This window comes from Phoca vitulina, unplaced genomic scaffold, assembly GCF_004348235.1.
Source record: "Phoca vitulina isolate PV1807 unplaced genomic scaffold, GSC_HSeal_1.0 scaffold81, whole genome shotgun sequence".
Classification (NCBI taxonomy): Eukaryota; Metazoa; Chordata; class Mammalia; order Carnivora; family Phocidae; genus Phoca; species Phoca vitulina.
Window position 1 is genome coordinate 1,879,494 of NW_022589784.1, and position 17,720 is coordinate 1,897,213.

A 17,720-nucleotide genomic window follows, 5' to 3' on the forward strand; every position below is an offset into this window, starting at 1 on the left:
CGCCCACCCCCCAAGGAATTTTAAAGGAAACTAAAATTGAATCATGGCATTCCCCCCAGCCAGCCCCTCAGTGTCTTTCCACTGCCCTCCGGACAAAGGCTAGAGTCCTTGATGTTGCTTTTGGTGCGGTTCGCCCCTCTCTGACCTTCCTCAGAGGTGTGAGTGCCCGGCCCTGTGGCCGCTTGCACTTGCTCACACTCTCCTGTCTTGGGGCTTCACACACCCCCTGCTTTGGTAGATGTTGGGCTTCTCTGTGATCACAGGTTAACTCCCCTCGGCAGCCCCTTCCCGGGCCCCCTCTGCTCTCACGGGCTGCGTGCGTCGATCCCACACTCTGCACCATTTTGTTGTCACACTTGGTGCAGTCACAGGCGCTTGTGAGGCTGTAAATCCCGGACGGACGGATGCTATTTCTGTCCTTTTCACTGTCCTCTCTCGGGCAGCCGGCAGCAGGTCTGCCCTGGGGCCACGGGAGCAACCAAGCTGTGATTTGAATACAGGTCTTTCCAATGCACAGTGTATGCTTTTTAAAACTAAATGCTCCGTTGAGATCTGATTTACATATCATAGAATTTGCTCAAAGCATACATTTCAGTGGTTTTTATATTCAGAGTTATCCGACCATCACCATGTTCTAATTCTAGAACATTCCATCACCCCAAAGGGAAATCCTGTCCCCATCAGCAGTCACTCCCCATCTCCAACCCACCCTCCCAGCCCCCCGGCCCCCACGAGCCCCCTTCCCGTCCGTGGATGAGCCTGTTCTGTGCGTGTCACCCACGTGGACTCACACCCCGCGTGGCCTTCCGTGTCTGGTTCCCTCCCTGAGCGTCGTGGGCTCGGGGTCTGTCCCCGGGGCAGCGTGCGTGGGCGCCTCACTTCTGTTCACAGCCAACTGACATGCTGGTGTGTGGGGGACACGTTGAGTTTGTCCGCCCACCTGTCAGTGGACATTTGGGTCATGTCCACTTGGGTTATTCACGGTCCTGCTGCTGTGAACACATGTCATTTTTGTGTGACTGCATGTAGGCACCTAGTGGTATGTTGCCCGGTCAGGCGGTGGCTGTTAAAGCGTACGTTCTCACAACCACCCATGCTTCCTCTGTTTAATGAAATGCGAGTGTGCTCTGTAAGTTAGAGAATTGTTTATGAATTTAAAATGCTGCCATCAGCAGCGTGGCTCTTTTTCTGGAATCGAGTTATTTTAGCCTCTCTAGATCTTGTCATACTTCTCTGTTACGGTCCTTCTTTCCTTGGAGTTTGGGAGTTGAGTCTGTTTCCATTGGACTGTGAGATCCCCGAGGACACGGATGACCAACCATGCCCCTTTCTTCCTTCCGGCACCCAGCCCAGGGCCCAGTGTGGAGAGCGTTCACTGAACAGATCGGCAGATGTGGATGAGCTGCGTGCCTGGCGGGGTGAGGTTGGTATGTGCCAGTTTCTACCTGGGGCCTATTTTCACCCCTGTCCCGTTCTCCCCCCGTTTCAGTTCAGAGGAATATCCTTGACTTCCCGCAGCACGTTTCTCCATCTAAGGACATTCGGATGGCCAGCACAGAGGCGGACAAAAAGCTGTCTGAGTTTGATGTGGAGATGAGCATGAGGCAGGATGTGTACCAGAGGATTGTCTGGCTGCAGGTGAGGACGCAGCGAGGTACCAGGCATGTCGGAGGCAGACACTGGGGGGACAGACCGGCGTCCAGATGGGCACTGCTGGATCCGAATCTCTTTAGACTTGATCATTCTGTTCCTCAGACTTTGGAAGGTGGGGAGCTGAGGGGCCCTGGGGGTGGCCGGTGGGGACTGCTGCGTGGCAGGGCACGTGCACTTAGGGCCACTGAACCGTGCGTTTAAGAACGGCTGAGCCGGTGAGTTTTGTGTTTTGTTTCACCGCAGTAAAGAAACATGAGAGAATGACAGAGATAAATGCAGAGGAACGCAAACAATAGAGCCTAAAATGCCTAGGACTTTGTAAGCCTTTCCTGCACCCACCACATGGTTTCATTTTCCTGACCTCGAGGGGTGCTCCGTAGGGCTGGTGCCCTGCCTCCCGGGTCTTGGCCGCTGGTGTGGGAGCGAGCCGTGGAGGTGGACAGTGGCGCTCCTCTGTCTGTTACCTTAGCGCTTGCGTCCCCTCGGTCAGGAGAGCCCACCAGCGTGCTCTGGTGCAGGCCTAGGCAGGCGGCCTGTGGAAGCACCAGCAGCATTTTCTGTATTTAGTTGTAGCTTCGAGACCTTTGTAGGTGTGTGTGCGGTTGTGAGAAAGAATTCAGAGAGCACCTGTCTATCCTTTGCCCCATTTCCCCCAGCGTAACGTTTTGCGAAACCAGTCACTACCACCACCAGGATGATGACCTTGAGGCCACCCACTATTCTCCTTCCCATTTAACCATTCACCTGTGGGAGGTGCTCCGGGCCGGCTTTAGTTTGGGCTGTTCCCAGGAAGCGCGCGCTCGCGGACAGGTTTTGTGTGAACGTAAATCTTCATGTGTCTGGGACGGACGCCCAGGAGTGCCCTTGCCGAGTCGGACGGTGGTCGTAACTGCTCTCCCCGGCGGCCACACCGTCTCACGTTCCCTGCAGTGAGGTTTGCGCGCGTGCCTCGGTCTCCTGCCGCCTCACCAGCACCTGGCGGCTCCTCCGCTTTCCCTCATACAGAACTGTGGTTGTCTTGCTCTAGGAGAAAATTCAGAAGGACTCACTGAGGCCAGAGGCCCTGCGGTACCTGGAGCGACTGATCAAGCTGGGCAGGAGGAACGGGCTGCACCTGCCCGAGGACACTCAGCAAGTGAGTACCAGCTGTCGGGGCTGGGGTGGGCCCCCCTGTTTGCGTGCGGCGTCAGAGGGCCCAGCCTCTGGCTGGGTGCCCACCTCTCTGCTGCCTCCGTTCTGGGGAAGGAGGTCTGTCTGGAGTAGGTCTGCCTTTGCACCCACCTGCTCTGGATTCTCCAGGGTTATGGTGTGCGCTCCCTCAGCCACAGAGAGGGCGCGGTGCGGGGGGCACACCTCATCGGTCCCCTCCGTGACTTCAGTGCAGTGGCGTTAAGGAAAAGCTCACTGTGGCTGGGGGCCTCTGTTCTCCGTACCTGCGACAACGGCGTGGCTTCCCTCGGACACCGCACGTGTGGGCGTTCCCGCACCATGCGGTTCTCTGTGACACCAGCGGGTGTCCTACAGTCAGACTCGAACACACTTACCTGGAGGCGGTGTGATCCAGGTGGTTATCTCTCCTTCTGACTGACCAGTCTGATTCAGAGTTCCCACCACCTTTCCTCACGTTCAAGTCATTTGCTAGAGCCGCTCACAGAACTCAGGAAAAGCTTGCTTACTACTGACTTACCGTAAAGGGTATGACCTGGAACGGCAAGGTCTGGGGGAGAGGCACGGAGCTCTGCCCCCCTCCGTGTGCACCACGCCGGAAGCTCTCTGAACCCCGTCCTTTAGGAGTTCTATGGGGGCCTCATTGTGTAGGCATGACTGATTAAACTGGTGATTGATTGAACCTGCAGCCTCCGGCCCTTCTCCCCTCCCAGGGTAGCAGGGGGTGCCAACAGCCCCCATCCTCAGGGGCTTTCCAAAAGTCATCTCGTTAATATGCATTCGAGTGTGGTTGAAAGGGGCTGGTGGTAAGCAACACGATGGGCCCCACTTCTCTGTCACTCGGGCTGTTGCAGTTTCTTGTTACCACAGAAGAAATTCCAAGGGTTTTAGGAGCTGTGTGCCAGGAATGGGGACGAAGACCAAATACACATTGCTTATCGTAAGTCCCAGCCTCACAGATGGCATCTCGTGCATTCTGGCCTGGATCAGCGGGCGAGCAGGGCCGTGCCTGCCCCCTGTCCTGTGGTTAATCACTGAGGATCTTTGTTCTCCCCATTCCCTCCCCGTTTTCTCTGCCAGGCAGCCAAGTAAAGGAGATGGCTGGGCTGTGGGCTCTGGACTGGCTCGTTGGCACGTAACAGGTGGCCTTAAGGGTGAGCTGTTTACCATCCCCAGGAACTGGCCGCCCCTCCCAGTCAGCGAGACCCCCAGATGGGAAAGCACCAAGACACAGGAAAGACACAGTTAATGCCGACACTAGGTCTGTGCCCAGAGCTCAGCAACTGTCCCTCTTGTCACTTAGAACGCACGCCAGCACCTCTAGCTTGTGGTTGAAGAAACCAGGACTCCAAGGGCTGACGCATGTCTGTTAACACCAGTGCCGGTGGGGGGCGTCCCACTGGCTCAGTCGGTAGAGTGTGCGACTCTTGCTCTTGGGGTCGTGAGTTCCAGCCCCACGTTGGGTGTGGAGGTCGCTTAAAAATAAAAATCTTTTTTTTTTTTAAATACATGTTTCTTTTTTTAATTAATATGTTTTTTTGGGAGAGAGAGTTGGCGTGCACATGAGCCAGGGAGGCGCAGAGAGAATCTCAAGCAGACTCCCCGCTGAGCATGGAGCCCTGCATGGGGCTCGATCCCAGGACCCTGAGATCATGACCTGAGCTGAAACCAAGAGTCAGACACTCAACCAACTGAGCCACCCAGGTGCCCCTGTAAAAATAAGAAACTTAAAAACAAAAACAAGAAAACCAGTGCCAGTGGGACTGGAGTCCGATTCCATCGCGGGACTGTGGGACCCAGAGCCCAGCGCGGCGCCTCCGCTCCGGCGGGTGCAGGTGCTACGCTCGGCCAGAGCGATGGCAGCAGAGCTGCCGTTTTCATTTTTTATAAAGTAGGCTCCACACCCAACGTGGGGCTTGAGCCCACGACCCCGAGATTGAGTCACGTGCTCCCGTGACTGGGCCAGCCAGGCGCCCCACAGTTCTCACAGCTCCGTCGCGTTGTTGAAAGGCCGGCGTGTGTGCATGGGGGGCCGCACAGACGGTGACTTGGGGGCCACCCTGCCGGAAGGGACACAGGGAGCACCATGTGGAGCCGGGGCAGAGGGTTGGGTGGGGGCCCCGGAGCGTTGTCTCGTTCTGCAAGGGCACATGCTGTTTCCCTGCCGCATCTCAGAACCGTAAGTGGCTCGGCTTCGGTGAGATGAGCAAGTGAGGGCTGGGGCCGGCGAGGCCCAGTGCGCCTGTGCGGGCTGGTTCTGAGCCGGGGTCTCGCCCAAGGAGCCCCACGGTGCCCGCAAAGCTGTTGGGCGCACTTGCCCTGCCCCGCCCCCCTGTCCTGCTAGCGCAGAGCCTCTGTCGTCAGGCCCAGGGCTGGGCTCGGCTCCAGGCCCCCCCGGAGGTGGCGGTGGGCCCACGTTGTGGCCCCACGGCACCCCCTCCTGCGCCGCGCCTCGCCCCCGTCAGAAGTTTCCATGTTGAGGCTTAGCCCTGCTGCTCTGTCAAAATGTCCGAAAGCCTAGGCTGCGGACTCTGAAGGTAGTAGGGTCCAGAACGCTCTTGGCTGGGGACACGTAACCGATGGGGACGCTAGCTGAGGTCCCCAGGGTCTCCAAGGCCGCTCAGTATGGAAGCTGGTGTCTGTGTTCTGTTGGCGCCGTGCACAGCGGTGTTAGAACCTGATGTCTGTGTCTTTTCCGTCCCTCTTCTCGCCTCCCTTGTCTCTTCTCCCCTCCCTTGTCTCTTCTCCCCGTAGGGAGGGAGCCCCCAGCCCTGGTGGAAGCACTCCACTCACAGCTGTGCTCCTCCCTCCAGAAAATCAAGAGCATTAAGAAGAAGCTGAGTCTTCTGTGCATCGACTTCAACAAGAACCTGAACGAGGACACGACCTTCCTGCCACTCACGCGAGAGGAGCTGGGTACTGGCGGGGGATGCAGGTGGGGGCGGGGGGCTGATTCGCGGCCTCAGGACCCTTGCAGGCCGTGGCCACCACCCGCAGGCTTCCAAAGTGCGGGGACGTCTGTGTCCCACCGCCCTGGGCGAGGGGGTTTCTTCCCTTGGAGCAGTCGGCACTTTCTAGATCCTTCCTCGAGCAGTGCCCGAAGCGCCGGGTCGGGCGGCTGAGTTAGCCAGGATTTCCCCTTTGAGGCCCACGCCCCCACCTGCTGCTTTTCTCGTTTGAGTCTTGTAAGAGGATCAGATAGACTCAATCCCAGCTGGTTCTTTTTCCCACACCTGGCTGTAGGTGGGAATTACGAAAGGTTGGGGCCGAGGTGTCTTTTTTAATTTGTAGTCTTTGCTTCTCTTGCCCCAACTATTTCATTTCAAAAAACTTGGCACTGTGGGAAAGTTGTAAGGACCGTACCGTGGGAAGCCCTGTGCCCTCGGCGTCCCCAAGCTGACGGTGCGCTTTCTGTCCTTTCCGTGGGCACTGCCACACATATGTTCCCCCCGCTGTGGGAGAGTCGTGTGTAGGCCTGTGAGCCTTCCCCAGAGTGCACCTCGCACTCGAACGGCCGCATCGTGGAGAACACAACCTGTGTCCCCCTGCGCCGCCGGCCCGGGGACACTCCTTGTATTCCTCTCCGCCGTCGGGTCCGCTCACGGAGCACCCGTCACATGGAGTTTTCCTGGCTCTTTAGGCTCCTTTTCCGATGAGCCGCCCCTCAGCCGTTCACACAAGTGTTGTCATCTCTCCTGACGTGGACGCTTTTGAAAAGCCCAGGCCCCGGTTTTGCTGCTGCCTGGGGGCTGGCCTTGCCAGGCCTCGTGGCCAGAGCTCCCCCCCCCCCCGCACCTGGAGGCCCCCGAGGGCAGCTGGCTTGCAAAGGGGCCCACAGCGGCGGGCCTTCCCAAGCAGGGGCTTGCAGGTCGGTCAGCGCTGCCCTCTGCTGCCCTTTGTTCTGGTTCGGTCCCTTCCGTGCCTGTGCCTCGGGCGGCACGTCCCCCCACGTGGCTCCCCGTGTAAGGACACGCGCCCGCTGTGTTTCCTGGCCAGAGGAGGATCCGGGTCTCGAATTCGGCCGACAAATTTGCTCGCCCACACCCTCGCATGGGCCGGCTTTTCAGCCCATTTGTCTAGCTCGAGGGGCCTCCCGTGGAGCAGAGCCGGCCTCAGAGGGCGGAGGCGGTGACCGGGCGGCCGGCCTGTGGGTCCTGCTGAGCAAGGGGGTGGCGCATGTTGATTTTCTTCTGCTTGCCAAAGGGAGCGTTGGTGTCCCTTTACAGAGTCTCGGACAGCGTGTCTCTCGCTCTGTCCCCTTCCCCCTGAGTCTCCGCTGCTCGGGGAAGGCGCTCCTCTGCCGGGTGTCTCCCTGGTCGGCAGCAACTCCGGGGGGGGGGCCTGGGCTGCAGCCCCTCCCGTGTGCTGCTGGGTGAAGCTCCCGCGAACGGTCTTCTGACCCCGTCGTTGCTTGTGCGTTTGTGTGCTGGTCTCTCGAGTCAGCACCCCCCCAGTAGTGGATTTATCTGCAGTGGCGGTGTGGACAGAGGCCCTGTTACTCCCGGGGTTGTGGTCTCTGCTCTCCCTGTTTTGATGCTCAGATTGTCCCAGTTCCACCTCAAGAGCCTCTGCAGCTTGAAGTGTCCCTGTTACTCTGTGAGCACTTTCTTTGAGACTCGGGTTCCAGGCTCCTTCTGTCCCCGCCCTGGCCTGGGCGGCTGTTTAGAAACCGCGATGTGGGTGCCGGGCATGCCCGGTGCTGCTGTGGGCCTGTTGTTCCCAGGCCCTGTCCCAGAGTTAGGAAACGGGCGTCTGCACACGTGCACACGCGCACACGCCCGTGCACGCAGCGAGCACTGCCCACCCTGCCGCCCAGCGTCCCTTCTCACCTGTCCGGAGGGCCCCGGGCGAGCTGGCCTTGGAAGGAGCTGTGGGCCAGGTCGGAGCCGGGGCTGTGGTGGCCCCTGGAGGTTTTCAGTCTGAGGTGATGCACCCGGATCTCTGTCTTAGGAGGACAGCTCGGCGCAGGGAGCCGGGTGGGGGCCTTTGCAGAAGTTCGGCCCGTCAGGCGGGCGAGGGTGGCATCTCTCCACCCCTGGTGTCGCTACTGGGGGAGGGACGAGGGAAGAGACTGCAGTTCCCGGAAGCCCTCTGTGTCGGGGTTGAGCCGAGGGGAGCTTTTCCTCCCTGGGAGCCCTGGTGGGAAGGGCAGCAGCTCTCCGTCTTCCCAGAGGGGCTCAGGGCAGGGTGGGGAGGCCGGTCCCGGTGCCCTGTTCCCCGTAGGCTCCCAGTCCTAGCCTCTCGCACGCTTCCGGCCCCAGCTGCACGGGCCTGGCAGCTTCTCGGCCCTGTGGCAGGCGTGGCTTTGTTCCCGCAGGAGGCCTCCCGGAGGACTTTTTGAACTCGCTGGAGAAGGCTGGGGATGACAAGTTGAAAGTCACCCTCAAGTACCCACATTATTTTCCCCTCCTGAAGAAATGCCACGTGCCTGAGACCAGAAGGAAGGTGGAGGAGGCCTTTAACTGTCGCTGCAAGCAGGTGGGAGGGCAACGCCTGGAAGTCGCGGGGCCTGTCCTGTCTGCCCGGTGCCTCCTGGGCCGGGCTCGGGGGTCGGCAAGCCCCGGGCGAGCTCAGCCTGCCCCTCCCAGACTTCCATGCCGGGGCTGGCTCTGGCTCTGGGCCTGGGGCCACAGCTCAGGGTCTGACCCCTTCCCCAAGCCAGTCCCGTGTCTGTGTGACCGTCTGCTGCTCCCACGCCTTAGCTTCGGTCATCCCCTCTCTCTCTCTCCAGTGGCGTTGCTGGGGCTTGAGCTGGGGTCTGCAGACGCGCCCTCCCCTTTTCTGTGTCTTGTGTGGTGGCCTGGGCCCTCTAACTGCGGCCTGGGGCGTGTCTTCAGCGCACAGACATCCATTCCCACACAGACGCTTGTGTTTGTGTCCACGCCGCGGTGTGGCCTCGCTTCTCCTGTTCAGTGTCTCCAGCAGACGGGGGTGAGCTCCCCGTGCACAGTGCCCCCTGCGGCTCACCTGGCCCCACATTGCTCTCCACTCACGGCCTTCGAACCCTTCACGGTCACACCCTTTCTGGGTCCAGAAGGGACCTGAGGATTAATAGAGATGCATGTGTTATGGCAGGACCGCAGGGCAGCCATGGAAACCTAGGCCATGGGAAGGGGGGGTGGGGACGAGATGCAGCTGGCTGGGTCCTGGCATTCCAGAACTGTGCTGGCCACGGGACCCAAGTGGGAGGTGGTGGGCCTGGCGCCCACAGAGCTGGTCGTTGGTCGGTTCCAGGAGAATTGTGCGATCCTCAGAGAGCTGGTGACCCTCCGGGCCCAGAAGTCCAGCCTGCTGGGATTCAGCACGCATGCTGACTACGTCCTGGAGATGAACATGGCTAAGAGCAGCCAGGTGGTGGCCACTTTCCTAGGTAACCCTTTGCCTCCCCCAGCCTCCCGCCGTGGGTTCCAGGAGTGGGGTTCAGGTGGTTCTTGAGTGCAGTGTGGTGAGGCCTCCGAGAGCCACATTCTGTCCACCCTACAGTGGGAATCCTAACACCTCCCTGACCCCTGTTCAGCCTGGAGGGGCTCGAACCTGATGGCCGAGCGTAGGGCTCTGGGGTGAGCCTGCGTCTGCCCCTGCGCTGCTGCGTCCTGGCGTGAGCTCTGGGCAAGCGTCCCCACTCTGGCCATCCTTTCCTGCTCGTGGAAGGAGACCGAGGGGCCCCTGCCCGCACCCCCACCTGCTGCAGGGCGATGTCTGTCTGGCTTGTGCCGGCAGTCTGGCCCTGTCTGGCCTTGCAGGTGGGAGGCTGGCGCCATCGTGCTGCGGACCGGGGCTGGCGGGGGAGCCGCCGCAGGGTAGCCTAGCCTTCCCCTCTGCCCTCCCCAGATGAGCTGGCCCAGAAGCTGAAGCCCCTGGGGGAGCAGGAGCGGGCCGTGATCCTGGAGCTGAAGAAGGCCGAGTGCGAGAAGCGGGGCCTGGACTTCGACGGGCGCATCAACGCCTGGGACATGCGCTACTACATGAACCAGGTGGAGGAGACCCGCTACAGCGTGGACCAGAACCTGCTCAAGGAGTATTTCCCCATGCAGGTGGTCACCAAGGGCCTGCTCAGCATCTACCAGGAGCTGCTGGGGCTGACCTTCGACCTGGAGGAGAGTGCCACCGTGTGGCACGAGGACGTGAAGCTGTACTCCGTGAGGGACTCGGCCTCAGGGAAGGTCATTGGGAAGTTCTACCTGGACCTCTACCCAAGGTGCGGGTGAGCCCGGAGACCCTTCCTTGCGCCTCAGCGTTCCCGTCTGTGGAACGGGTTGTGGGGCTGCCGCGGTGCAGGGCCGGGTGAGGGGCCCGGAGTGCTCACTGCCCAGGGAGGAGGGTGCCCAGGAGGTTCCGCCTGAGCCGTGGGACGGAGTGCGGGGCAGGCCCCCGGCTGCCGAGGAGCAGGTTTGAGCTGGGCTGGCAGATGGGTCGGTTAGGGGCTCCGGCGGGGTCAGGAGCCCTGTGGGCCAGGCGGTGTGTGCCGCAGATCCTGGCTGGGCCCGACCCTGCCTCCGTCCCCAGGGAAGGGAAGTACGGGCACGCGGCCTGCTTCGGCTTGCAGCCAGGCTGCCTGCGGCACGACGGGACCCGCCAGATCGCCATCGCGGCCATGGTGGCCAACTTCACCAAGCCTACCCCGGACGCCCCGTCCCTGCTGCAGCACGACGAGGTGGAGACCTACTTCCACGAGTTCGGGCACGTGATGCACCAGCTCTGCTCTCAGGTGGGTGCAGGGGCCTCGGGACGGGGGCGGTGCTGGCGGTTGGTGCGTCTGGAGGCAGCCGCCTCCCTGGACGGCGCCCCGCTCCCTGGGTCACCACCGAGCCCTGCAGACGGCTGGCTCACTGGATAGAAATGTGTCTCAGCGGGGCTGGGGGTCTGCGGTCAGGGTCAGTGGTGCCCGCAGCCGCGGTCTCCTCATGCCCTCACACCGTTGTCCCTCTGTGTGTGTCTGTGTCCTCCTCTCCTCCCATAAGGTTGCTGGTCATTGGGTTAGGGCCACCCTAACTCGTTTTAAGCTGAACGTTTCAGTGATCGTTAGTTTACCAAGTCACGTAGCCATCACTGCTACCCAAACTTTTTTTTTAAAGATTTTATTTATTTGCGAGAGAGAGAATGAGAGACGGAGAGCAGGAGAGGGGGAGGGTCAGAGGGAGAAGCAGACTCCCCGCTGAGCAGGGATCCCGATGCGGGACTCGATCCCGGGACTCCAGGACCATGACCCGAGCCGAAGGCAGTCGCTTAAGCAGCTGAGCCACCCAGGTGCCCGTACCCAAATGTTTTGAAACATTTCCGTCACTAGAAAGAGCCTTCGTCCCTCGTGGTTGTCCCCCCCCGGCCCCCACAAGCCCCCTTCCCGTCCGTGGATGAGCCTGTTCTGGACGTGTCACCCACGTGGACTCACACCCCGCGTGGCCTTCCGTGTCTGGTTCCCTCCCTGAGCGTCGTGGGCTCGGGGTCTGTCCCCGGGACCGAGCGTGTGGGCGCCTCGCCCCTGTTTTCGGCCGAGTAACATGCCTGCGCGTGGGATGCGCTGAGAAGTGTGTTTTGAGCAGGGGGTTTGACTTTGGTGTTCAGTGCACTGCCTTTTTTATTTCATGGTTTTCACTTTTTGTGTCTTGTTGAAGAGATCATTTTCTCCTAATTTTCCTTTTCTAGAAGTCTGGGCTTTAGCTCTTTGTGTCGGTCTATCGTCCGCTGTGCGATAAGTGTCATCTCGGGGTGACGGCGCTCAGCGCCCCTCAGGACAGGGCGGCGTCTGCAGCCCTGGGGCCGGTGTGCCCCGGCCGCCTTGCCCTGTCCACACTCCCCTCGCCTCTGCCTGCCTCCGTGCTGCGTGCCCACGGGGTATGTCCCGGATCTGGAACGTTCTTTTGCCAGTGACTCTCATGGCTCCCTCATTTCCTTCAGGTCTTTGCAGAGACACATGCTCACTGTTGGCAGTTCTGTAAAGTCGCCGCGAGCGCAGTTCGCAGATACCGCAGCAGGGCTCCCGTGGGAACACAGGGTTGGGTCCCTCGGGTCGCGCGTGTTTCTGTTTCCAGACGCCTCCGGTAGGTGCTGCTGGCCCGTCACACTGAGCTCCCAGCCGACCGCGCTGCAGCTCAGGCATCTGACCGCGGGCTGTCCCTGCACATCGCGGCCTTCTTGCCCTCAGGAAAGCCGGAAACCACTGCAGCGTGGCAGTTGCGATCCATTTTATTTATTTTTAAAGATTTTATTTATTTACTTGAGAGACAGAGTGAGAGAGAACACAAGCAGGGGGAGTGGGAGAGGGAGAAGCAGGCTCCCCACCGAGCAGGGAGCCCGATGCGGGGCTCGATCCCAGGACCCCGAGATCATGACCTGAGCCGAAGGCAGACGCTTCACCGCCTGAGCCGCCCAGGCGCCCCTGTTGGGATCTGTCTAAACAGCCCAATCGCTTACAAAAACATAAAAACGGAGGGGGGGGCTCTCAACAGAGCATGAAAAGGACACTTGTTCCCAGAGCTGCAGCCCAGAGGCGGAGCGTTAAAGGACCACGAGGCACCACAGGTGTTGGTCTTGGGTTAGGAATTTTAGCAAGTAGGTGAAGTCACAAATAAGGCCTGTGCGTAACGAGGCCCAACACTCGTCCTGTCCCGTTCTGCCCCCCTCCGGGCCTTGAAGGGCCTTCCCCGGGCGGCCCCCAGAGCTGGGCTCTCCACGGCTTCAGGAGAACGGCTGGGCTAACGGAGAGAGCGCACGGTGCCTGCAGCACCGCCCTCCGCATCATGTTGCTGCCAGGCCCGCGCCTTTGGGGTCTGGGGCTTTTTTGAGAGCGTTGGCTTTGTGGATGGAGGAAGGGAACCCAGGTGGCCAGCCGGGGATGGGCGTGCTCCCCGCCTCCGTGTGTCCTGGGCTGGGAAGGCTGTTAGCAGCACCCGGGAGCCTCAGCTGCCCCCGTCCCCGTCCCCGGGCCCTGGGGCTCGCGCAGCCTGTGCCCGTGAGGAGAGCAGAGCATACCCCGTGCCCCGGCAAGGCCGGTGGCTGGCAGCTGGCCAGGAGGGTCCAGACCTCCCTGCAGCCCTGCCCGCCCCCACAGGCGGAGTTTGCCATGTTTAGCGGGACACACGTGGAGCGGGACTTCGTGGAGGCGCCTTCTCAGATGCTGGAGAACTGGGTGTGGGAGAAGGAGCCGTTGCTCAGGATGTCCCAGCACTACAAGTCGGGCAGCACCATCCCCCAGGAGCTGCTTGAGAAGCTCATCAAGTCTCGGCAGGCCAACACAGGTGCCCGCCGGGAGCCACCCTCCTGCCCAGGGGCCGCCCTCCTGCCCAGGGGCCTCCGGGTGGCCTTGGCCCCGAGGTTGGGGGCGCGGGGGAGGCCAGGCGTGTGCCTTCTTGTGCGGGAGTGCAGAGCCAGCTTCCCTGTCTCCATCCGCCCGTCAGGTCTCTTCAACCTGCGCCAGATCGTACTGGCCAAGGTGGATCAGGCCCTGCACACCCAGACGGCTGCAGACCCAGCGGAGGAGTACGCCCGCCTCTGCCAGGAGATCCTTGGGGTCCCAGCCACGCCAGGTAGCCGCTCGCAAGGTGGGCCCACCTGGGGGGGGGGGTCAGGGTCCCAGCCGTTCCCGGAGTCAGAAGGATCTAGTGACGTGTGGAGGGAGTCAGGCCAGTCTCTAGGTGGTGGCTGAGGCCCGGGAGGAAGCAGACGGCCTCTGGCCCCCTTGCCGCTTGGTGTTCCTGGGCCTGTGGGCTCCAGCGTGTGGCTGGCAGCTGGTGGGTGTGAGCAGCTCCATCCTTTCTTGCCGCCCCTCCTTCCACTCAGGCTGTATGCCGCTTCCCTCCCCGCCAGCCCCCGAACTCCCTCAGCGGTGCCCTCCCGCACCCTGCTCTGGAACAGGCCTGGGAGGTGCCACAAAGAGCAGGGATGTCCTACCCTGGAGGCAGAGAGTAGGTCAGGTTGTGATGCCTGTCCTTGGGCGTCCTCGGAAGTGCTTAGATTAACACGTGTGAAAATCGGGATTTCAGCGTAGGGGGTATGGCATTGCTTTATTCTACAAGCACTTAAAAATCCCTTCAAAAGTTTAACCAGGGCGTGTTTTCCACCGTATGGGCGTGCCTTGATTTATCCTTTTGTGTGAACTCTTCAGCGTCAGCAGGTAGCAGGCCAAGTTGTCCAGCTACCACTTTCTTGTGGGGCCCGTTCCTCTCCTCCTGGGTGTGTGGGTCACCTCTGATGGGGCTGATTTGAGGCTCCCTTCTCCCGGCAGCGGGCACTGAGGGGGCTGGGGGATAGACGGGGGCCGCAGTGAGAGCCGTGCCACGTCTGTCCCAGGGACCAACATGCCTGCGACCTTTGGCCACCTGGCAGGTGGCTATGATGCCCAGTACTACGGCTACCTGTGGAGCGAGGTGTACTCCATGGACATGTTCCACACGCGCTTCAAGCAGGAGGGCATCCTCAACGGCAAGGTGAGGGCAGGCCAGCCACTCAGTGGGAGGGGGCGCCCGCCTGCGGAGGGAGCGAGTGACCTTTCGGCGCTGCTCCCTGCTGCCCGGGACCAGGGGAGGGGAGCGGGGACACCTGCTGGTCTTCGCTGGGTGCTGGAGATGGGCCCTCGCTCCGCCCCGAGGTTTGCCACCCTAGACCCTCCTGGGGCTGGGGGCTCAGCCAGCTCTCCAGACCTGTGTTCTGTCGCCGCAGAAGCTCAGCCACCTGTGCTGTGGGCTCGGCTGGGGCTGCAGCCTCTGTGACGTGAAGGGCCTCGCGGTGCTGTGAGTGGGTGGGGTTCTGCACGCATGTGCTCGTGCACATGCCTGTGAGTAACACTCGTGCGCGTGCGCGTGCGTGTTCTCTCTGATGCGGATGCAGCCACCCCCGAGCCCGCTTGTGGCCGGGAGGGGATGCTCGAGGACTGATCACCCCCACCCCATTCCCAGCAGGTTGGCATGGACTACAGAAGCTGCATCCTGAGGCCCGGTGGTTCCCAGGACGCCAGCGTCATGCTGAAGCTCTTCCTGGGCCGAGAGCCCAAGCAGGACGCCTTCCTCCTGAGCAAAGGGCTGCAGGTGGACAGCAGCGAGCCAGCGGCCTGCTGACGCACCCACAGCCCTGCCGCCCGGCCAGCCCCAGCCCAGCCCCAGCCCAGCTCCTGCCGCCCTGTTGCCTTAGCCCCCGGTCGGGAAACGGGGTGGCCTGCAGCTCAGGGTGAGGAGAGGGGGTGTTCGTCCTCCCCGTTCATTCCTCCTGTCCAGTCTCCTCGGTGGTCGGCCTGGGCTGGTGGGGTCTTATCCTCGAGATGCCTGGGAAACTGTGTCCGGTCAGGCCCGCCGATTTGTTGCACTAATCCATCCCCTTCTTGGGAAGTTTTCTGAGTGAAAAGATGGTGGTTCTTTGAAATGCAGCCATTAAAAAAAAAAAAAAAATGTAAAGAAGGAAGAGACTGTTGGCCTGGTCTCTGGCTCTTGTGCTTCTACCGCAGACCAGCGGACTGTCCGTTGTCACATGGGGGTGACGTGCTTGGCGGTCAGCCCTCAGGCCAGGGACACGGGGCGGCCGAAGGCGGGCGCGTCCTGGATTGTGACGGGCTGGGGTCTCTGGGAGCTGGCTGAGCTGTCAGACTGCGTGTAGGGGTGGGGGTGCTGGCACCGCTCACCGGGAGGGGTCTGTTTCCCGCCGACCTCCCCCTCCCCGTGCGGCCCCGGCCCACGTCGGACCAGGCTCAGCTCTTCCAGGAAGCTGGGAGGCCACGCCCGCCCTGGGGCCCTGGAGCCCCCCCACTGGGCACAGCTCCTGTCCCGGCCCCTTGGCCAGACCTAGGGATTTGTGATTTGTCGGTTTGATTAATGGGCGCAGCTGCTGGACGCCAGGCTGTGACTTTTCTGGACCACGTGACCTTGAAGACTAAGGCACATGTGGTCCTCTTGGCTCAGCTCCCTCTGGCTGGTAGCAACGCAGCCAAGTCTGGGCCATGGGGACGGGCGGCCTTCCTGGGTCCTCTGATAATTCTTCAAAATGCCTTAGGTGATACTTTCTGGTTGTGGAAATTCGGAAGGGGTTCTTGAGCAGCACCACTTCCTTTGGTCTGGGCCGTCCCGTGTGTTCTGTCTTCCCTGGTCTTTGAGCTCTTTGGGAGCCCTGCCACCTGCCCTGGAATTGTCCCCACCAGTCCGTCATCCCCCCCCCTCGAAAGGGGACCGATCCATGGTCCGTGGAATGAGGAACCGCGCAGCTCCCTGACCCTTCTCCCCGAGGCAGGCGGCCATGCCTGTCAGGCTGGCACCTTGGGAAGGTCTGCCTCCTTGCCCAGCCCATTCTCACCAGCTCTAGGCTAGTCGGCTGTGGCCGCTGCCCTCAGGCAGACTGGCTTACTCCTGCTCCCTCCTCTGTGCCTGAGAGGGCGGGGGACTGGGGCCCAGAGCTGCTGTGCTCCCGGCGTTCGAGGGCGCTGCTAAGAAGGTGGAGGTTGAGGGCCGCCTGGGTGGCTCAGTCGTTAAGCGTCTGCCTTCAGCTCAGGTCGTGGTCCCAGGGTCCTGGGATCGAGCCCTGCATCGGGCTCCCTGCTCCGCGGGAAGCCTGCTTCTCCCTCTCCCACTCCCCCTGCTTGTGTTCCCTCTCTCGCTGTGTCTCTCTCTGTCAAATAAATAAATAAAATCTTAAAAAAAAAAAAAAAAGGAGGAGGTTGAGACCGTCCCAGGCCGCTGTTGCTTACACTTAAACCAGCTGGGGCCCAAGAAGGGGCAAAGACAACCAACAGACCACACCTGGGCTTCCATCAGGGGCTCCCGTCCGGCGGTAGGCATGTTGGGGGCTGAGCTGTCCTTGCCTTTCCCCGTGCAGAGCCCCCAGACGGCCACGACCTGGTCCTTGTGCAAACCCAGGTGGGGTGCTGCACCCCCAGCGGGGCAGCTGGGGGCCGGGGATGGGGACGGAGCCACAGGCCTGTGTCCCTGAGTGGGCCAGTGGGCTCGGGAGGGTGCTGCACACCGGCTCTCGGGTTTGGTTCAGGATGCCGGGGAGAGCTGTTGGATCCTTCCGGCCGGTGGCCTCGAGCAGCCGCTTTCCCCCTGAGGGAGCCGAGGGGCCGTCGTGTGACTCCTCCTCTCGGGGCTGTTCAGCCGGGGCATCTCAGGACCGGGGCCGTGTCCACTCCTTCCCGGGCACCCTCATCCAGCAGTGCCAGCCGGAGCCAGCAGCCTGGCAGGACCCGGCTTGGTGCGGCCTCGGTGATGAGCACAGCTTTCTCGTTCTGGGAACCCCCACGTGGATCCTGGGTTCAAGTCTCAGGCTTGGCTTGTGGGGTGAGTGGGGCCCGGGGGGGACTTCCAGCCCAGGCTAGGCCAGGTGGGAGCCCACGTGACCCAGGAAACCGAGCTAATCTTGGCCGCAAAGGGGGCACAGGCTGGTGTGGTCTCATCCTCACCACCCCAGACCTTCCCTGGGCTTTCCAGCCTGCCCTGCCACGCAGGAGGTGGGGGGACCGCTCAGTCCCAGAGGGGCCCATGGTCCCAGGCTAGGGCGGGCACTGCGGGCCATCTCTCCAGCCAGAGCGCAGTTCACCGTGACACGTAGCCTCGCTGGGCTGGTGCTGTCAGGCCCGTGACTCGTGTTGAAACTGGGAGTAGAAGTTCGGTGTCCCCTGTCCCCCCACCCTGACTTGGGACTGGGAGAATATAGGCTGTGGGGTACACGGAGCCGCGCTCGGTGACCCGGGGGGACCAGAGCCATGAGGAAGGCTGCCCCGAGCTGTGCACTGACGAACCCTGAGTTCCCTTTCCTGCTTCAGCCACTCTGAGCAGCCCTTGTCACCCGCAGCGCCCTGTCCCCGCCGACCCCCCCGGGATACGTGGCAGTTGAAGCTGGGCCACAGCACACCGGCCTCTCAGCCTCCGGGACTGTCAGGGCCCCCCTCCGACTGGGGGTGTTGAGGTAGGGCGGGCGGGTGCCGG

General features: G+C 61.7%; 2 protein-coding genes across 5 annotated transcripts in view; both read left to right on the plus strand.

Annotated features, from left to right (window-relative positions):
- Positions 1 to 16,237, plus strand: part of THOP1 (thimet oligopeptidase 1) — a 20,245-nt gene extending 4,008 nt beyond the window's left edge. Inside the window, exons 3-13 of one of the 4 annotated variants that reach the window (XM_032394781.1) lie at positions 1,490 to 1,638; positions 2,681 to 2,788; positions 5,634 to 5,736; positions 8,138 to 8,298; positions 9,055 to 9,190; positions 9,652 to 10,018; positions 10,327 to 10,528; positions 12,869 to 13,055; positions 13,215 to 13,343; positions 14,107 to 14,243; positions 14,712 to 16,237. In XM_032394781.1, coding sequence (XP_032250672.1) covers positions 1,490 to 1,638; positions 2,681 to 2,788; positions 5,634 to 5,736; positions 8,138 to 8,298; positions 9,055 to 9,190; positions 9,652 to 10,018; positions 10,327 to 10,528; positions 12,869 to 13,055; positions 13,215 to 13,343; positions 14,107 to 14,243; positions 14,712 to 14,870 — 1,838 coding nt within the window. In that variant the 3' untranslated portion in view covers positions 14,871 to 16,237. The remainder of the gene's footprint in view (positions 1 to 1,489; positions 1,639 to 2,680; positions 2,789 to 5,633; positions 5,737 to 8,137; positions 8,299 to 9,054; positions 9,191 to 9,651; positions 10,019 to 10,326; positions 10,529 to 12,868; positions 13,056 to 13,214; positions 13,344 to 14,106; positions 14,244 to 14,711) is intronic. The other 3 variants (XM_032394782.1, XM_032394783.1, XM_032394784.1) reach the window with 3 other exon arrangements.
- Positions 16,238 to 16,780: 543 nt separating this feature from the next.
- Positions 16,781 to 17,720, plus strand: part of ZNF554 (zinc finger protein 554) — a 33,473-nt gene continuing 32,533 nt past the window's right edge. The window contains exons 1-2 of the mRNA XM_032394563.1: positions 16,781 to 16,986; positions 17,587 to 17,700. Coding sequence (XP_032250454.1) covers positions 16,781 to 16,986; positions 17,587 to 17,700 — 320 coding nt within the window. The remainder of the gene's footprint in view (positions 16,987 to 17,586; positions 17,701 to 17,720) is intronic.